Here is a 21,511-nt window from a genome sequence, read left to right as displayed (position 1 = left end):
AACCAAGGGACACTAAAAAGTGATGCACACAGCTGGGACCGGAGCACTTGTTGACATTCGGCGATTATACATTGGATGAAAATCACTGTCACTAGAAACGTACCTAAAATGTAGGTTCAATTGGCAAATGTTTTGACCATATGATCACATGATCCCCTCCGGTATTATTCCAGATCCGCTGTGAGCAAGCTAGTTGAAAGCTAACCTGGTCATTTCAAATATACTGACCAAACACCTACAATTACTCCTCGCAGCGTTTCGTTTAGATCTTAGTAAACACTGCACATGTTTCCTCAAGGCGGTGAAGATGTTTCTCCATGCGTTTTTTGCAAATGTAGGTTTTTATATTTGCTACTTTTCTGAAGCTGCAGCATGTTAACTCCTAATGGAAGTGTTTTGGGCTGTTGAAATGTGTTTGACTCATTCTGTTATGGTGGCCAATATAGATGTTAGAATAAATATCTTCTATATTAAATATAACAGCACCAGAGGAGAAAAACACCCAAGTCAACGTTAAAACATTATAATAACTTGCTACACTGTGATTATTGTCTGAGGCAGGAGAAAGAAAACAAAAGATAGCAAAACAGTAATTACATCATCCATATAATGATTGCCTGTCCATTATTTCACCCACATGACATCTTTGGTCTGCGGCATGATTTACAACACCGCGCAGTAAACTAATTATATGTGAACTGGTTTGTGCTGAAATCTGATAAGGCTGGGCCGGGCAGTGCAGCTGCAGCGGGTCAATAGTGAGTGGACACGGTGTGCGGAAACTCATTTCAGTTCATTATGGATTACCTTCCACTCAGGCAATTATAATTTCTGAAAATACGTCTTTTGAATACAGGATTATACTGTCTTAAAAGTCAGAGTATTAATACATAAAGGTATAATCCTGAAGGTACAGGAAAAGCAAAAGAAGACAGTTTTCCTATTTTTCTACGTTTTGTTGGAAGGTAAATCCCATGAAAACAAAGTGTGTGAAGGGTGCTTTCTCTGTAATGACCCGACAGTGTGACAGGTTCTCCGGCAGATGCATGGAGAAGTAAAAGCAGCGAGGAAGAGGAGGCGAAGAAGGAGACAGCTATAACAGAGGCTTCCTCCCTCCTCCTCTCTGAAGACTTAACATGTTGTCTCCCTGCAGGAGGACGACGTGGCGAGAAGCTTCCCGTTGACATGGCACATCTCACTAAATGCTCAGAGGGATGTTTCTAAAGATGCTTCTACGGATGAGGATGTGCAAGAGTTCACAGTAGGTGAGCTTTGTAATATCTGCTTTTTAAAGGAGGTGAAAGTAAAATGGATGTGATACAAAAGCAATCTTGGCTTTCATAGGGGAATTTGACAGAAAACATCTCCATAAAATCTTTTGACCCCGCCCTCCAGCTTCATCTCTCACTCTCTCTGACAAAGGTTTAAGTGATGTGTCATTAATTCATGACTACAATGAAACCTTCAATTTATTGCAGCGCTATTAAAGCAGAACCTTTCACTCTTGTTTTAATGACTCCATTTCCATGTTTGACTTTAATCCAAATCTGCAGATGAAGCGTACCCACAATGCACCATGTGGATGTGGTGTTATGCAGCATCATGCAGCGCTGATAAAGGAAGATTGCTATGATCTGTTTCCAGTATTGACAAGAGAGTCCCTGAAGGTTATAGCCATCATCATGTTAGAGCTATAATCAAAAATGGTGACAGCTTATTGGACAGAGTATTGATCAGCCTCTGCTTTAATATGATGGAGCTGATAAAGCAGAGCGGGAATAATCTTCAGTTATAAGGCAGGGTAAAACACCCCAGGGTTACTTTACTGCAAGATTGTAATGACCTTACCTTAAATAACCATCATATATATGTCACGAAACGTTGATGAGCAAGGAATGAAGGTCCAGTTTCCCCATGAAGGGCATGCATGACAAACAATGAGCACAGACGTACAAAATGTCCTGCTTGAGCACCCGTCACCGTTAAAAAAAAAAAAAGCAAGCCTACACCCAGATGAGAATGCAGGTGAAAGAAAAGTTGTTGGCATTTAGTTACCTTTTTGTTCCACTTCTATTTTTAGGCGTGAAGGGAAAAGAGAGAGAAAGAAAGAGAACAGATTAATAATGTGATCACACAACTGTACAAGAAGAGCATGGTTAGTAATACACAGCATTCAATCATTAGCCTTAAAGAAGGAAGAGAAACAGTGGTTAACATGGGCCTGTAGGAAGAAAGACAGATTATTCAGGTTTTGAAATTGTACAAGGTTTTGTTTTGCAGTGATGGCAAATTGTAAAACAGATGTATAGTACGCGACTTCTCCAGAAAATAACCATATGGCCACTTAGAAGAAAGCTTAGGTAAAACTGCAATAAATAAAAATGCGGATTTCACACTTTCCATAGATAATAATGTTATTTTTTTACCCAATAGACTCATGAAGCTACCGAAATACATGATGTGATATTTTCAATGGTTAAAATCATTTAGAATATCTTCATTGTTGACTGCTATAACTAACATATTTCATCATAAAACCACCCCAGTAAATAACTTACAATAAGTCAAATATTATTTGTAACACAATGTCTGAAATTGTATGATTTATTATAGAAATGAGGCATTACCTCATTAAAGAAGTTCCAAATTGCAAACATTTGGATCACTCCATGAATCTCAAAAATAACGTCAGCCATTAGAAAATTGCATTTAGTGCGCATGCAAGACATTACCGCATGTACATTAGGACAATTATGTTTTACAAGTTTCATTAAATGTTATGTTTAAATGCAAATGAGGCATTATGTAATGCTCACTTTTGTTGAATTAAGGAGAAATCTGCAGACAGAAATAGAAAATGTTTGTTTAAAATGGCTGCAGGGTTAAGTGATTCTAACATGTATTCTGAGAGCCTGTCGAGAAATGGCTGTGGTTAGTCCATCTAAACTCCCTCCTCTCTGGACAAGCTTTTTTCTGTTAGTCCTGGTATTTTTTCTGCTCCTGTCCCCTTCCCCTGCAGTAATCCTGCCTCTAATAAGAGAGGATTAACCTCTGTTACCAGGGCTTACAAGAGTCCTCTCCTCCAAATGGAGAGAGCGGCTGAGGGGAGGGATGGAGGTCAGTGGGTGGGCTAGAGTTTGAGAGATGTGGAAGTTATTAGAGGAGAACAATCATAATGCAAGGCACTGGAGCTGGGTCAGGCGAGGGAAAGCAGAAAACAGTAGTGTTGGTGGGAGGAGGGGGTAGGGGGGGGGGTGGTGTGACAGATAATAAAACTGTACACTGGTACAGCACCTCATCAACACGATAAGTCCATACAGAGCTCAGGGCTACACCTCCATCAACATTACTGCAACTCAAATCTGCCCAAAACTGTAAAAAGGCACGTGGACACCATCGATCAAATCAAAGTGACGACGCCCCCCCCCTCACCTCCCATGAGCTGCGGACACACAACTGGGAGGCCGAGGGGAGGCCGGCATCTCTGATTGAGCGATTGCTAACATGTCAAGGGGGTAGCGGGGTAATGATCTATAGAAAAAGGCATTAGGGGATGTGATGAGTGGTACATTGCCTGGAAGGAGGGAGGGAAGGATTTGGATGAAATCCCCGTCAAGGAACGTACAGTATATATGTGAGCATGAAACGCCGCTGGATGCAGCAAGGTCACCTCAGGATCACTCAGAATAAGTCTTTACGTCACCACAAACACAGCACCACCTGTGATAGGAGCCTGGAAATCTAGAGAGAAAAGCCGAGAGCAGAGCGACACGGAGAATTGATTCATTCGAGAGCCTTCTTTACTCCACCCCTCCACTACCATTGTGACCTTAATGCGATTTTGGTCACGGCTGTCATTGAGTCACTAAAAAGCACTTAGCTCTCTCTCTCATCCTCTTCTCTGCCTCTTCCTCTCTGATGTATAAAAGCACTGAAACTATTAAAAAAATATCCCCACAAATAAAAAATGAAGGGGCTTTCAGAGCTGCCCTCACATCTGTGAAAGGGTCTCTCTTCCAAAGCTCATTCATTGGCTCACAATACATTATCTTCTATTCATAAACACTTAAATAAAGCCTTGTCCTGATGATTAAAATACACAGCATGTGCACATAACACAAAACAGTAATTGCACCAATTGATGGAAAAATAAAAAAGTCTTGTTATTCTGCTTTTGCAATGAGCAGTTGGATGTCTCATAGAGCATCACAAGGCTCATGTTATGAACATTTTCCATCTCAAGAAGAGTTCAGCCATAGAAAGCTCCTGCAGATCCAGCAGGTCACAGTTTAAGTGAATGCATTGCTTCGACTGAGTTCTGGCAACCGATTTTGGGCAAAACAATAACTGAGTAATAAAGCCAGTAAAGTGTGTGCAGCGTGGAACAGTCTGTAGCTGCCAAAAGCTGGACGAGGCTGCAGCTCACCTAATTGGTCAAGCTGTCGTTACCAAATGTAATAAACTGAACAGAAGCAACCGGTATCACGGCTTCCCTTTGAAATCAAATGTTTCTGAGGTTGAAAATTATTTTGGGTTCGGGGAAAAATCATGGACAGCTTAGAAAATATTATTTTAAAAGGTTTTTACCCTCAAAGAAGCTGCATTGTACTACTAGTTGCCAGTAATCATACACTATTTAGTGAGAAATAAAAAGACAGCAAGCCAAAGCCTTAAAACGTATTTTGTTGCATGCGGAACGGAATTTAGGTTTTTTAGAATGTGAAGTTATTTTTTATTAAAATGTGTGTATTTGTGCAAGTTTAGCAATAATAAATGTCATCTTTTGTAAAGCTTACTCTGCTTTCATGCTATTTTTACCGCACCCCCTTTATTTGCACACATTTGACTGGAGTACATCCTGCAATCAGCTACTTATGAACCACTTAATGAGTTTGAATCAAAACCTGCACCTAACAATCTAATTGAATTGTGATATACGGAAAGATTCACACATCTAATAATTATCATTACAATGAAAAACTACAGCAGCACTTGTGAAAAGCCGATAATAAAAGGCAGACAGTGCTGCTCAGCCATAGCATACCTTATCAAATCCTATTATACCGTCAGTGCACAATGCAGTCTGCACTGTAGTTGTTCAGATAATGCATAATGTCAAATATAATTTCCACGTACGAAGTGGCTCTGCATACTAGGCCCCCGCTGAGCCGCTAACAAAGAAGAGAGCGACCCTGTCATGTGAGCGGCAGCCGTATGGATTTTTATTTGAATAATTAACGCTTCCCAATTTCACACTAATGGTTGAGAGGTATCAGAATGGTATCATTAGCCGCTAATAGAGATTCATGGTGGAATGACTGCAATATTTTTTGCAATATTTCTCCCCCTCTTCCTCCCTTCTCTCCCTCTCCCGGCTGAGGAGTTGCAGAGTGCAAACCCCTTAACTCCATCCCATCAGCATTTTAATTAATGACACAAATTACGGGGCTTTGAATAGCATGTGCCTAAGGATGGGGGAGGACATGCAGCCCTCCATCCCTCTTCCTCTCCATTCTCTCTTCGTCTCCCTCATTTCTTCCCATCATTTCCCTCGCTTGCTGCTCATGAGTCTCCCCCAGCATCATTACAGGTTTCATTTCTCAACACCCCTCTTTTTCTTCCAACCACTTGTCTGCGTGCTCCTCTCCCTCCCCTCTGCCTCCTGCTGCGACGCTGCTATGCTATCTTATAACCTTGACAATGCAGGATGCTGTGTGTGTGTGTGTGTGTGTGTGTGTTTCTCTTTGAGGGACAGGTGCAAGGACTTGGCTCTCGTCCAACCTGTTCCCACATGGGAGTGACCAACAGAGGGACAAAGAGAGTGCAGGCAAAACTAAATGAAATACTTTTTTTGTGGAACATAGGGACAACTGGAGCAGAAATAACATAATTGCACCTGCTGACATTTCTTGATTTTCAAGGACCTTGAAATCATGGCACAGGAAAAGACGGATGGGGGGGAGAAACAAAGAGGGAGTTTAGTGTTGTGTGTGGCAAGACATGGAGGAGCAGCAGCGAACAAAGAGAGAAATAAAAGACAAGGAAAAGCAGCTTTGATTAGTGTGGTGATCATTAAAGGAGAGACCCCCCAAAGAGACCACTCTCTAATTAGAGCTATATCCTCCATGCTTGGCACGCTAACAACTTAATCAGACGTGTGTGTGGGTAGGACACACTGAGATAAATGGAAATGTTTATGAAGCTTGTTCAGCGTTTATTACAATACGTGTACATTTTAGTCTCCATGAAAAGGCAAGGATGATCCTGTAAGTATTGAGAGAAAAAGCAGCAAGTAGAAAACAAGCAGCTGATAGATTACAGCAGTTTATTCAGCTATTAGTGGGGAGAACAGTGTCTGTGTGTCCACATTCACCCTGTTCACACCACCATTTATCCACATTGGTAATCACAGCCTCCCTGTGCAATTATCTCGCCTCTCAACTGGAGAAATGATATCTTCTTTTTCTGTAAGGCCATTGTTATTTCAGCCCCAGAACCTGCCCTTTTTATACACACACCTTTATTGTGAAAATGTAAACAGTAGTGATTAGCAACTGAAACAATACTGCATGAATTTTTTCTGATCTGTAAATTACATGTCCTCAATTAGAGGATAAACATCTGTATATTTGGTAGTTATGGTTTCATAATGGCACACTATCTGTGTCTTTCCTAGTCCTGAAGCTGACCGAATACCTTTATTATAAGCTTATTTTAATCGGTAACATTGTTCAGTCGTTCAGAAGCAACAGCCCACATTAGCTCCGTAGTTAATTCCTCCTTTTATCTGGAAACAAACAAATGTTTGTGTTGCGGAAAGCTGCTCAGTTTGACTCGCTGCCGATTACTCTGCAGGGTAGATACTGTTTGGTCAGGTGAAACATTTAACTGCTTTAAAAGCTCTAAGCTTTAAGACCTCTTAAGTTTAGTCAGTTTGAACAGCTGAAAAAATGCTGTGTGTAATTCGTCTTCCTGCTGAAAATTAGCCTGCTAGCTAAAAAGGCAATACAGCACAGACACTAAAACACCCATCTAAGGCCTAAAGAAACTAGGCAAAAACTGTTTTTAACGATGTATGACTATTAATAAACTATGGCTTTCCAGTTGTATTTCAGTTAGGCTACAATATTTAAAGGCCAAAGGAAAAAGAGCTATTATAGTTTGGTCTTCCTGCACAAAATTAGCCTGCTAGCTAAACTGTGAAACAAGGACACCACACCCCTCAGAGGCTAGAGGGGAGATATCTGATGTATTTTTCTTTCAAAAGTAAAACAATACATACATTTTCAAATCAGTTAACACTATCTTTGACTGCAATAAAGTATTGTTAATTATTATTTCAGTTGAGCTAGCCTGAACAAAACAGGCCTTTTCTGTAAAGCTCAGTCTTAGACCTTTCTTTTTTAATTCCTTTTGAAACTAAAATACTGCGGACAACACATTTTCTAATAATTTTTACATGAATTATGACTGCAATATATAATGTTATTTCAGTTGGGGGACAAGACAAATCCTGAAGAAAAATGGCAACGCTCAGTTTAGCATCTCTGCAGATTCAGGCCACGTCAAAGGCGTGGATCTGCTCTGTGAAATATGTGACAGAAAGTCGGAGTCATCAGAGCCTGAGTGTGTGTGTGTGTGTGTGTGTGTGTGTGTGTGTGTGTGTGTGTGTGTGTGTGTGTGCGTGCGTGCGTGCAGAGTGGTCATCTGTCACTGAGGGATGTGATGGCATTACAGGATTCCTTCACACATGGGGAGAAGAGGAGGGGTCAGTCAGGTGGAGAGATGAAGAAGAAGAAGAAGAATGTCTGAAGCAGACTAATGCTCAGTGGCATTTCAATGGTGCGTGTGTGCGTGTGTGTGTGTGTGTGTGTGTGTGTGTGTGTGTGTGTGTGTGTGTGTGTGTGTGTGTGTGTGTGTGTGTGTGTGTGTGTGTGTGTGTGTGTGTGTGTGTGTGTGTGTGTGTGAGATGTATCTGCTGTCATGCTGTTGACTCCTACTGTACACTACACCTGATGAACGTGGAGCGCAGAGCTCAAGGGCAGAAAGCCTCTGAACTTCTATACTATCTGCTGATGAGATTTACTGATACCATCAGGAAGAGTGATCTACTGTTAAAGAAGCTTAAAATCACTGTGAGAAGTGTGATGATGTCTGAATACTGAGTGTGAGATACACTCAACATCAGCTTAGATATAATTTTAGTTAATATGTCTTTGATTTAGTTTGTCAGCAGGATAGTATGGGGTCTGTGCTCTGAGTTTTCTTACAGATAATCAGTTAAAACACTTAAACTACTATGAAAAAGTAGTTTAAAGTACTTTGACAATGTATATGTAATACAACAAAATAAAAAAGTATGAAACAAAAATGCCGAATTAGCTAAACTACTAGTTTGTAAGTTAATGTAGCTCCCTAGCAATGCCTGTGTGTGTGCAGATGAGACACATAACCAATGTCAGTGTCCTCAGTACAGGCGTGAAGCCCTGGTGGTCACACAGGTGGTCACACAGGTGGTGTGTACCTGCAGTGTGACCGCTCCTTAATGTCCCTGTAATCACACACAATCTGCCCCACTGCAGTGTAAGTGAGAGCCATGTGTGGAGCATCAATTGCAGGGTTTCACCTGCCAACAGAGGAGCACAGAGAGCGGCAGCAGGTGCTGAAGAAAACGGGCCAAAAAAGTCTACTCCATTATTCAGAGAGCCCCCCCCCCCCTGTTAACGTGTTGTTATTATTAGCTAAATCAATTAAAACACAATTAGAAGAGTTGGAAATAAAAGAGAGTTACATGACGGGTTTCTGTGAGGTGTTAGCTCAGGATTACACAGTTGGAAAGGGAGAACTGATCGCATGATTTTATGTCCTGGATTAGCTGGTAGGAATAAGTGACAGGGCTGAGCTGGATCCCACTGAGCCAGACAGGGTTTTTCATTGTCCTTATTAGCTGCAAACAGTGGGGGGACTGGTGGCTTATGTATGGCTACAGACTGCCTGCAGGTTCCTTCTTTGTTTTCTCACACTCTTAAAGTCTGAGCCTCTCTGTAGTTCACTTTTCTACCAGTGTCAACTTTGGAAAGTGAACTGATGAAATGTGTTTCCGTCAATGTTATTAACATCTACCTATTCTAATGGGACGGAGGGTTGTTTAGAGTTTTGTGTTATCATTGTTTGGCAGCACCTGAAATATTATTGACATCCACCTGGATTCAACTTTTATTTTATAAATATTCATATTATTATATTTGGATTGCCTATGTTTTTAATGTATTTTCTTTTTAATCTGTTTTAATTTAATCCTTCTATGTGGCTCTCCCCAAGGTTTATATATTTTTTTATAATTATTATTACACTAAAACATTATTATTAAATTATTATTGTTTTGATTTATTTGTATAATGATTCAAATTCTAATTAATAGTGCTTTATTTATTTATTTTATAGTTTAACCACTTTTTTTTATTGTATTTATTCAATTTGTCAGTTGTTAAATTATTCTTTTTTTTCTTACCTATTTTATCTCCTTGTATTATTTTTAAATCTTAAATATCATGTACATACTGTATGCTGCACGTTTGCTCAAAGGTTTTCGGGTTCTGTTCATCTTGTATTTGGTGACAAATTGTTAAAGCCCTTTAAGCGGCACCCTGTGTATCATACAAACAAATCTTTATTATTAGTTATATATAAAAAAAATGTTCCCTTCAAATTCCCAGTTACTGCGAGGTTCAGTGTACAGAGGGTGTTGTTTGCTTAAAACACTGTAAAACCCCATGAGACTGATGCAGAATTTGTGATGTTTGGACAACCATCCAATGATTTATGGATTGAGAGTTTAAGGGCCTTGACCGAATCAGTCATGTTGCATGGAAACTAGAGAAGTGTACGTGTAATTATAAGTGAGATGGCTGATGCTTAGGAGAAGACGACGAAGCATGGTGTTGCAGGTTTGATCGTGCTTTCTTGCGGGACAAGGGTGAGAGTTTGCGGGGCCACGGAGGGGTTGTAAGAGCTTCATTACTGAGAGGTGTGCAGGTAGCAGGGAGTCGCAGCAGCGTTGACCTCTGCTGAGCACGACCTTTGGGAGGAGCTGTTTGAGTGAGAGTTACACGGAGAGAAAGGTTTTAATAAGGCGCTGAGAGAAAAGAGCTGCGGGAAGTCAAGGTGAGAGGGCGGGGCGGAGACAGATGTTCTCCATCGGAGCAGAGTCATGTTTATGAGTCATCATTAAGGGTCAGCACATCACTCTGCCCGGGGGTAGCCTTACTAATCTGTAAAGTGCATGGGGGAGCATGCACAGCGACATGCGTACAGGAAGACAGGAACCTCTGGCACATGAGGAATGACGGTTATGACTTGCAGTGCAAATACAAGCTATATATGTTCACTTCAATATATTAGCAAGGAGTGCAAGATTTTGAAAGAATAACTTAAAGTGATTATATTGACTGACATTGTGATTGCAACTTGATATGCAATATTAGGGAATAAATCAATATTAAACACGTTCTTATAAAACATATATTTTAAGGATAATAGTTTTGTTTTTAAAAGGATCCGTACCAAATACATTGGTCCAACTTTAAACCTCTCCAGCTTATGTATGCTAAAATTATTCAATATTTAATCTACTGTTGTATCTTATTTGACATCTTTCTATAAAACGTATTTATGGATTACAACTGAAAAACTTTCAATAATTTTTATTGTGATTTGACATTCAATAAACTGTTCTGTCCTGGTAGTACCTACTTTGTTTTTGATTCAGTAGCATGCATCAAATATTTTTGTATAGCATCAGCTCAATGTGAGTCACACGGCAATTTATTAAATTGCCTTTTATTAAATCAGATAACTATTCATAACTTTTCTTTTTGTATTTTATACCCGTCTTTTTCTTATTAAGTGTAATCTGAATGCTTTTATGTGCTGACTCATATGCATAACAATTGTTGGAAGACTTCTTTTACCCCTATTACAACTGATGGAGCGCATCAAATCGCTGATTAATAAAATCAATATTGTATCTGCGGCATGTGTACATCGATTTAGCACACTCGATCGCCATTATCAACGGTGTGTGTGATTGTATAATCTAAACGGCTTACAGAGATGTGGAGAAGAGAGCAGGGATTCACCCTGAAAGAAAAGAAGCTCCACCAGCAGAATACAGACGGTGAAGAAGAGGAAAGAAAGCAGGTAGAGGAGGAAGAAGCCGTGAGACGTTTAAAAGACAAGCTGTAAGTGAGAGTGGGAGCTCGTCAGAGGAATAGAGTCAGGACTCCACGCTGAAGGAGAGCTGCAGTCATGGGCCGCTGCTTTTCTTATTACACACTTAAAACTGTCTGTCAGTCCGTCTCAGGAACTTTAAGAGACTTGTGTTAAAAGCCCAACTGAGCTTCCATGTCCTAAAAGCACACACCTTTACCGATTGTCTTATTAACAAGAAACCAGTTCAAACTCTTCCTCCCCTAACTTTATATCATTCTACTCACAGAAACAGAGAGCGCTCTCTAAATGTGTCCTGATTGCTTTATTGTGGCGGGAGCTGTCACACATGGATTCATTCACAATAAAAAATGTTTTCTCTAAATCCGTCTCCAGTGACCGTTTGTGATTACACTCTGCTCCCCCGCTCAATACACAAATAAACGCCTACATGACTTCTGCTATGCATTGCCAGCAGATCTTTTCATTCTACTTTGGTTCTGACCACAGACACACACAAGTTCCCCCCCCCCCCCCCCCCCCCCCCCCCACCCCGTACCCTCCCCGGTGAACGCTTAGAAGAGTCAATGTGCTGACAGAAGCAGTTTTAAATGTGGCTTTTGTTAAGGAAGTACATTATTAAAAAGCAGGTGGGTAGTTGAGGCTGATGGGAATTTACAGGGTCCCATGAGTGTTGCAGTATTTTTATTAAATACAGCTATTATCACGTGTCACACAGATCTAGAAAGTGTGGTATTAGTAAGAATGTGCATTGGAGCTTTTGTACATGCTGTCTTTATGTGCGATAATGTCCTGAATATGAATTTAGAAAAGTGACAGTTGCCTTAAAGGGACAGTACCCCCCAAAAATCTAAAATACATATTTTTCCTTATATACCGGATTTAGATGAGATATTTGCAACATTTGTTAAGAATTTTGAATTGCCTTGCATTGTAATGTGCTATAAAAAATTGCCTTGCCTTACTATACACATTAGGCTATACAATGACCAGAAACATGCTCAAACTCCCTTCAAAACCCAATATACCAGGTAGAAAGTACTACTTCTACATATTTCTCTGCCTACCTTCACTTCTATTTATTAATCTAGATCGATTTAATTGTGTATTTGGAGATTGCAGAAGAGAGTTCTGCTTTCTCTCCAGTATTATGGATGAGATTACACTATAACATCTCATCATCAGGTTTCTCAAGATAATTCACATACTATGCAGGTCAATAAAAGCCAAGCTACCCTTTAGGGCCTTATAATGAGCAAAAACATGCCCCCCACACTGGGACAATGGCCAGCAACAAAAGCTAAAACAACAGCAGTGCAGATTACAAGTCAGAGGAGATGGAAATGTGAGTCTCTAAAGGCTTAATGGAACAAATCCAGTTTAAAAGTCAGTATTTTGCACTCTAAGCAAAGTGTTTAAATACTGACTGGAGTTCAGGATTGCTGGGGGCTTGATTACATTTGTGCATAAGCTTTGGTTAGGTCAGTGTTTTACACAGACACCATGGAAAGACACTAGGTGGAAAATGTGGATATTAAAAAGGAGTCAGAAATATATAAACAGATGCATCTGTCGGCTCTGGATCACAGGTTGATGGAGGCTGTTGATGTTAAAAGGATGCTTTTGATTTGAATTATTACAGAGATCAAATATTTCCAGTTTTACATCACATCTGAGCACAGCGTGTCAGGATGTTGGCAGTAATTGCTGTGACTTTTATGTTCCACTTCAAAGGTCATTACAACACACAACCTCAGGTCATGTGGCAGCGTCCATTCCACTTCCTCTCCACGCTGATCCGCCCAAATGTTTCCACAGTTTTTCACTAATTAAACCCGTTTTATTTACGCCCTTCAGAGATGCCTCACCAGTCTGAATATTAACCACCGTTCACTGAGCTGAACTGAACCGAAGAACAACACGCAGGTTTCCTTCTGATGAAAGTCAAATGGCCTCTCCTGCCGCAGCGCTAACAGAGACACGACACGATCAGGCATGATTCCTCACTGATATCAAAGTGTGTGAACTGTGGGAGCACCGTCTAAAAATGAGCAAACACTTCCTCTGACTGAATACATTAACACATGGTTCTTTTACTTTTAGCATGTTGTTAGCAACATAAATACCAAATGGTATGATTTTAAAACTGGATCTACATTATAAACCTACATGTTATCATCAATACATATCCCAAAGAGGATGTTGCATGTAAAAAAAGTCAGTAAACTGGCACACTGTTGACATAATTGATGCCATGCGGGATGAAGAAAACGTTAATCTCCTGTCAGTTACAACAAAGACTCTTAATGGTTGATAATCAGTGAGTAAGCACAGAGATACTGTCTCAGTTTCCACATGTGAACAACACTGTCAACAATATTCCTGCACTCACAAAGGCTGTTATCCTTTTTGGATCACAGGAATCATCACGTCTGTCATCTGTTTCCACTGAATGACACATTGGAGATATTTTTAAACATTACGGAGATCATCAAGCATGAAAGGATGATTGATGAGTCACTGCTCTTAAAGAGGAAATGAGAATTAAAGTGTGAGAGAGAACAAAGGAGTACGTACTGTAGGGCACACATTCGTACTGGACTTCCAGATATTTGTATGTTCCCGGGCAGGGGTCAGGAAACACGTCTGGTCCGGCCACAACAGCACACTGCGTCCGGTTGTTACATCTGAAACAGAAAGCAGAGAAACATCAAAGTCAAACATTTTAACAAAAGAGTAAATGTTCAATTTTGTTAGGGGCCATTTTAAAAGTCGGAATACAAATGGTGTTATTCGCCCACAATAAACACGCATTGGAAGGAAATAGTCTTTACATAAAAGTAAATGTCTTATACTTGGATTCAACTTTGGCTCTACATGTTCTACAGAAAGCCTCTTTTACAAACTGGGGTGTGTATTTTGAGAGACATTTCCGGGTAAAAGGAAGGTCTGTGATTAAGTTGCACTGCAAGTAAGAATCTCTCCCTAAAAGTCAAAGTTATATTTTGTTTAGGGTCGTTTTAAAGGTCAACTCCATGTTGCATTTTCTGGGACACATTGCTACATCTAGTTTAAAGAAACAGTGTCTGATTGATGTGATTGGAGCACAGGCGTGTGACATGTTTAATGTTAACAGAGGTCACCCCTCTCTTTGGGTGAGGAGACAATCTGCTGTGTAAACTCATCTCTCGGTTGCAGGCTAAAGTTGAAAGTCATGCACCTGAATCCAGGCGTTACTCTGTGTACAGGTCACAGTGTTATTACTGCATGATGGATGGCAGTGAAGCTGGTGCAGAGGAGGAGCGTGGGGGGGGGGTGGGTCGGGATGAAGTGGGGGCCGCACAATCAACTGAGTGCGAAATCAGCTCCAACATGAAATGTAGGTCTTCATTAAAAAAACACAATTATGGTGCCGGTGCTGTTTTCGTCTGCCATTTTGCTTTTGGCAGTCATCAATCACAGCCTCACTTCATATGCACGGAGAGAATCTCGCCGCACATAATGACGACGCTTATCTCACAACGGTGACTCTTAAACGTAGGGACAAATATCGATCAGACGCTGCATCTGTTTGCAAAATAAAGGATATGAAAGTGAGCAACTTCCTGCTACAGAGCAGACACCGTGAATCAACTCTATACTCATTTACTGACTGCAATTATCGTGCAATGTGTAAAAGGTATTTATTCCTCAGCGTGGCGGGTCACACTGTAAGTCCGCTGAAGGTCAAGGCGGGGTCTGACACAATGATTCATACGGCACAATTAAAGGATCCTCTACACCTTAATTAACATTGATTGGCTGCCGACTAATCAATCACACCAGTGAGGGACAAGGAAAGAAAGAGCCATCTCATTTCAGGCCGACACTGTAATGAGATATGGTCGCACCCATGTGAGCTTTATAGGTTCATGAACCCCCACCACCAACACATCACCCCCCCCCACTGCAGTCAGCTGTCTGGGGCACATGAACAGTTCATTCCCAGGCAGTCAAATAAATAAGAGGTCAAGCCTATGAAACGGAGAAACAATTAACGAGGCGGCCACCTCACCCCTGCACCTTCCTCCTCCTCACTACCATCTCTGTTTAAGGGTGGGGGGGTGGGGGGGGGGGTGTATAATCAGCAGGTGAAACACAAGTTAAGATTGAGTGTCACATAGAATTAGCAGAGAGATGGATAGACGAGATCGCACAAGGATGCAGACACACACACACACGTGTTTTTGGGATGGACACATGAATGTAGGATTTGTTTTTTTGGATTGCACCAGAAGTTAAGCTATCTGGATTCTTTTGTCATAGTTTGTAATAACTTCCTCTTGAGGGATTAAACATCATAATGTGTATTTAACGTGGATTGCAAACTAAATCCCAGCCTTAACATCTATCTTGACCCATATTTGAAATCCCTCTCATCGCTGCAGTGCATTTTTACCTCAATACGCACAGATGCTGCCTGTGGTGGGGAAATAATTAATATGAAATGCAAATCAATAGCAGAGAGGTAGAGGAATCGATAGCAGGAGAAGCTGCACACACACCATGCAACACAACGTCTACACAATTACCAATTAGAGAGATAATCAGGATTTCATCAGAGATGGAGCCCTTTGAACCAGCAGCCGAGGAAAATGGATCCACTCTTAGTGATGTATTTAAATATGTATGGCGCTACGTGATGTACATATAGTATGCACTATAGGAGGCAGCATATGGGGAGAAACTACTGCAGGCTGAATGCTCTAGAACACTGCTATACACCAAATATCTGTAAAATGGTGAAGGATTACTTCTAGATAAAACCCTCTATCAGAGCTGTGAGTCTAAAAGAGGACACACAACTCAATTTTGCAATTTGGCCACCAAATGCCCTTTTTTTAATCTGCAGTCCACTTTCCTTCCCTTCTAGCCTTTACTCCGGTTCCCTGGTCATTTGTTATAACGGGCAGATTAGAGCAGCGGCTGCCAGCTGACGAGGGGAGATGTGGCACAAAGCAGCAGAGCCCCGTGTAAGCACAAACTGTAATGACTATAATCGCCCGCTGATCCGGCTGCTGCCTCTGATGGAGGAGGGCCGAGTCCCCTCAGTCTGCTGGCCACTGACGGCACACAAAATAAAACACATGAATCAATACGTAAACAATTGAATCAATAAAACCGCATTCAACATGCACAACAACACTGAACTAACATAAGGAAGAGTAGTATGGGAAATAATACGTCTGAATTATTGTGAGGGACATCAGAAATATGGACTTTACTCTGTCAGCTCCGAATATAAAGTGTGGGTAATGTCTGATTCTGCCAAAGTGTAAATAAAGCTGCTCATTGTACGGAGAATTCAAGTGAAAGGGCATGTTGATGATGTTTCTAAAGAAGCTGACATAGAACGGGAAGAAAATGTTAAATCAATATGAAGTTTACTTTATTGATCCCAATTTGAGAAATTGTTAAGAAATAGTCAAAAGAAATGTATCATTCCGCCATCTTTAGAAGATTGAAGTGAAGAAGACAAAGAAGAAGTTTGTCTGTTAGAGCCTTCTCTGAAATCCTCAGAAAAATGTAATGAATAGCAAAAGTCTTGTTCAAACCGAACTGCAATCCGTCATGTGGACTCTACCCCTTGACTGAACCAAACACAGGATTTCCAGAAAGGGAGAACAGAACATCTGCTGTTTTGTGCCACATGTGTGAAAGGGAAACTCCGGATATTGTTTAAGAAATGACAGTGCAGCTACTGTCAGAGCTGGAAATATTCGTCCACATTGGAGAGTAATGAAAGAGCAGACACTTCTTCTTCTTATACAGGATTATATATGTGTTACGTGAGTGTTTGATGAAACAGTTAAAGAGGAAACAGACAAAGTGCCCCACCTCGCCTTTTCTTTTCTTCTTGCACAAGGTGTGCAGTGCAAACAGAATGTGTGTTGCTATTGTTTGCTCTGTGTGTACCAAGCATTGTGTGTCTTGTGAGAGTTTCTATTTGTAGGAGAGTGAAGGGAGGGGGTGGGGGGGGTATAGAGTGACGGACGGGTCAATATCCCCGTCTCTCTGCTGGGACCCATTACGCTTTAGTGATGGTCTTCGCCACCCACGCTCGACTTCATTCATTATCTTTCCCAGCTGCACGCCGCCGCATCCATCTTCCCTCATTCAGCCTGTCTGCTGCCGCTGCACCAAAACAACCTCTAAAACTCCACCAAAAAACCTACAGAAACATTACGAGGAGATGGGGAGCCATGGCCTTGAGCGCTGTGCATTAACGGTGGAGTAAAACGAGGAAGTATTTAAAGGAAACTGTTGAGTGTGTAGTGTAGATCAGAAGACGGATTATCAGTCCCTGTGGAGCCCGCTGCAGAGGAGGAGATGTATAAGGTTTTCTGTTGCTATGGAATAATGGATCGTTGGTTGGATTCAATTATTTAGAGCTGCTTCAAAGATACCTCATCAACAAACTGTAACACTGTAATGCTTCGACTCAGCAGGGTTAGGTGTTGTGATAGAAAGAAGCACAATGATTATTATGTATTTTAACTCATCTGCTTCAGTGCTGTTAACCACTAATCAAGGGGCATTTCAAGTAAGATAATTATTGCAAACACAATGTTTTAATTCATGTTTGGTTGGTTTTCACAACAGCTGGACAAAGCTAAAAATGTCTCTATGCCATCTATCACATGCACAAAGCAAAGATGCAGCACATGTACTGAAACAAAGAAGCCTTTCGCATTGCATTTACAAAATCGACAAAACAACATTCACAGAATCACCTTTGTAGAGGACAACCTCAAACCTAAGATGTACATGTTTTACTTGTACAACTGCCAAACTCTTAAGAAAGAAAAAACATTACACATTTACAGAAATGTTTTACTTGAACAACATAAACAACATGAATATATCAGTCATCCCAGAATAAATCCTGCCAAATCCTCCTAGAATTATACAATATGACATCTATCTGAGAATTATGACAGAGAGAAGCATGTGAGAAGTTATGAAAAAGCTTCACCAGTTAATCCCCTTTTATAAACGTGCACATATTAGCTGTCTTGCAATGATCGTACTGACAGCTCCATACATCCCATAATAACACATGCTGTATATTATTATCTATCTCATTTACTTAAGGCACAGGCATGCAATTGGTAAGAAATAACATTTTAACCCCAAAGGTTGTATAAGAGTGCACATAATTGTTAGATACGTCTTCAAACAACCTACACACCAGCTATACATGTATAAACACACCGACAAATGATCTATAATGGCACCGATGCATGCACACAGTGAATTATGTTATTATGGTAAAGCTGTAGAGTTACTTTCCAAACACCAGCAGCGCAGATTAAAGGCAGCAGAGGAAGATGGGAGTGGATGTATACATCAGAAATACAAAGGCTGAGTGTGGGAGTGGGATTTAAAGTGCCGTCGCTGGAGGGGCTCAATGTTCTCGAGTGCTTAACTTCACAAACACACGCGTGCACCTACATGTTCACAAAGATTGATCAGTGTGAAGACTCGCAGGGCGACATTAGCAGCAAAGCTCTGTCTCTGTGTGTACAAACATATGGGTGACAAAACATTCGCCGTCTTTCTGTTTTATAGGATTAACTATGTGGAACTAAGCAGAAGTGAATACAGTGCCAAGTGGCTGTTACAGGAGATGTCCACGAGCTATATGGATGACCTTTATTATGTATGTGGCATGTTATGCGTTAAGGATGGTCAAACAAATTGAATACTGTTACATAAATTGAATGTGAGTTCTCTTGAAAAGAAAAGAAAACATTTACATCTGAGTGTGTGTTTTTTTCTTCCCTCCTGACAAGCATAATCCCTCTCAGCCATTCACACAGATTAGTAGCTTTCATAAGATTTTACATCACACGATTTCCCTCTCTCTAATATTGTGTTGGGGAGATAAGCCGCAGAGCAATGCAACAACACGCTGGGAGAAATACAGTGGCACTAAAGCACTCCAATATATTACACACTGTTAGTATTTTAAATATCATACTGAGAATTTAAGGATGTGGATGCATTCATAAAGTCATTTTACTCGGCTATGGTCCAGGAGAATAATACTCGGTGACAAACACATGCAGAGATATGTCTCTCTATAATGGATGTGACGAATGTAAACATTGTTTAAAACACGTCCCATCTCTGGTCTGTACATTTCCTTGAATCCTGCCTCCTGATTCATGTTGCATTATGCACTTTTATAACCACTTAGTTTGAGAAGAAATGCATCCAGGGTTGTTTGTATAAGCACTTGAGAGACTATACTGGCCGTTCACATAAATATTTAGTCAACTAAATGAAAATATTCTGGAAGCCAAAGACATAATGTCCACATTTGCGGTCACGATGAGTTCAAGCCTCAACATATGGAGGCTTAACGCAGCACTGCTTTCTGTACATGTTTGTGTATATTTTGTGTTACTAAAATATGTTTTATTGTCAATTATTTTTGTTAGCTGCTCTTATATGGACTGATTTAATATAAAGATTTGAAGTAAACAGGAAACAATTATTAACTGACCAGAAAACAAAAACATCTAAAAACATGTATTGGTATCAAAGATAATTTACAACGATGCTTCTCCATGATTAAGGACATACTTTCAGGCGTAACTCTGAGTAAACAGGCAGAATCTGCTCTTAATGCAAACATAAACATCTACCTTTGTACAATCTGTTGTCTTATTTACAGCCTTAAAGCATTGGAATATGCTTCGAGCTGAGCTTAAGACCTTCACAAACGTTCACTCTTTCGGCAACACGTTCTGTCAACATTACCTTGAGTAATAGTATTCGTTAATAATTGTGCTTGTATATATATATATATATATATATATGTTGATTTGCTTTATAAATGATAGTGTGAGAGACTCATGTTTGAAGGGTTTGTTTATTGTTCTGTGTGTACCTGCCCCCCCAGCAAGTACACACAGAACAATAAACAACTGCAGATGGAACTGAGCTTATAGCTAAATCTTTCATGTCTTCTCTTTTTGAGATGAATGTCTTTATTGCATGGTCCATGTTTATTATAGACAAAATAATAACGTAAAATATGAAAGTACAATTTTCTGTATTACATTTGTTTCCTGTAAAACAGTCTTATTGTTGATGTTCACCTCTCTTGGCTGCAAGATACTTGTGTATCTTGTCCGACTAAGAGAAGAAAAATTAACTCTCGGCTGCACAGATTTCCTGGGCCGTTTCTTTGTCAGCCTGCACATGTATTGGAGGTGAGGCCAGACAAAGGTTACCCCCCCCCCCTAGTGCTACCCCCCCCCTAGTGCTGCCCCCCCTCCAGCGATGAGAGCTGCTTCACTGAGGAATGTTTTCACCTCAGACTGCTGTTCTCAGTGAGATCTAACCCACACAATGCTTCATGAGTGAAACAGCTCTTCAAAGACATGTCAAGATGAAAATCAAGAGATACAAATGAAGATTAATCAACACCACTTGCTGTAGTTTGGAATTTACCTGATCAATAAGAAGCTTTTTGAGCTGTTAGATTGTCCTAGAGGAAGAACATGTACGAGAACGCCTTCATATAATTCCCTGCTATATTCGCACAGCTTTGTGGCTGCTAGTAAATCTTTTCTAAAGTATCAGAAATGTGAGTTTTACTCGGAGTCAGTCTGTGTGTGTGAGAGAAAGACAAACTGTGCCCTCCTCAGAAGATGTTTACTTCACCTTTAGCCCTAACAGCTTGCTCCAAACTCTGTGCTAGTGCAGGAGGAGGAATAAAGTTAGCTTTGTTATAAGACATTATTGTTAAAAATACTGCTTTTATGTATCCCTGGGACACGTCACAGTCCAATACCGTAGCAATACTTCTGAATGATTCTCCTCCTCTGGTTATTTTAAAGGAGATCCTGCAGATCAAACTTTCTCAGCTAGCCCCTCTCAAATTAATCCATCTCTTTTGCTGTCACAACAGGTGCTAGGTGATGCAATTTCTCTCTCCACCTGAAAGGTCAATCCGTGCCTGTGCACATGTTGCAGGCATCTCTCTGGCTGTGCACACCTAAACTCCATTATGCTTTAAATCTGGCACATGCTGCAGGGCGCTGGGGGAGGGCGACGTTTCCAAATTCAACAAATGACTGATCTAAGTCAATCTAGTAACGGTGCTTTTATCAGGGGAGTGCAGTCAGAGTTATGTGTTGTTAAAAATACACTATCAAATGTTGTACAATAACATTGAATTTACTGCAGTTTAATTGTATTCCTTCGCAGACTGGTGATATGTCTTTGA

General features: G+C 40.5%; 1 protein-coding gene across 1 annotated transcript in view; it reads right to left on the bottom strand.

The window, feature by feature from the left end:
• Window positions 1-21,511, bottom strand: part of LOC117487960 (adhesion G protein-coupled receptor L3-like) — a 181,785-nt gene that overhangs the window by 68,634 nt on the left and 91,640 nt on the right. The window contains 2 exon segments of the mRNA XM_034136751.1: window positions 2,056-2,070; window positions 13,807-13,916. Of these exon segments, the coding sequence (XP_033992642.1) occupies window positions 2,056-2,070; window positions 13,807-13,916 (125 nt within the window).

This window comes from Trematomus bernacchii, unplaced genomic scaffold (assembly GCF_902827165.1).
Source record: "Trematomus bernacchii unplaced genomic scaffold, fTreBer1.1, whole genome shotgun sequence".
Classification (NCBI taxonomy): domain Eukaryota; kingdom Metazoa; phylum Chordata; class Actinopteri; order Perciformes; family Nototheniidae; genus Trematomus; species Trematomus bernacchii.
Note: the sequence above shows the minus strand (reverse complement) of the source record. Positions and strands in the feature narration are given on the sequence as shown.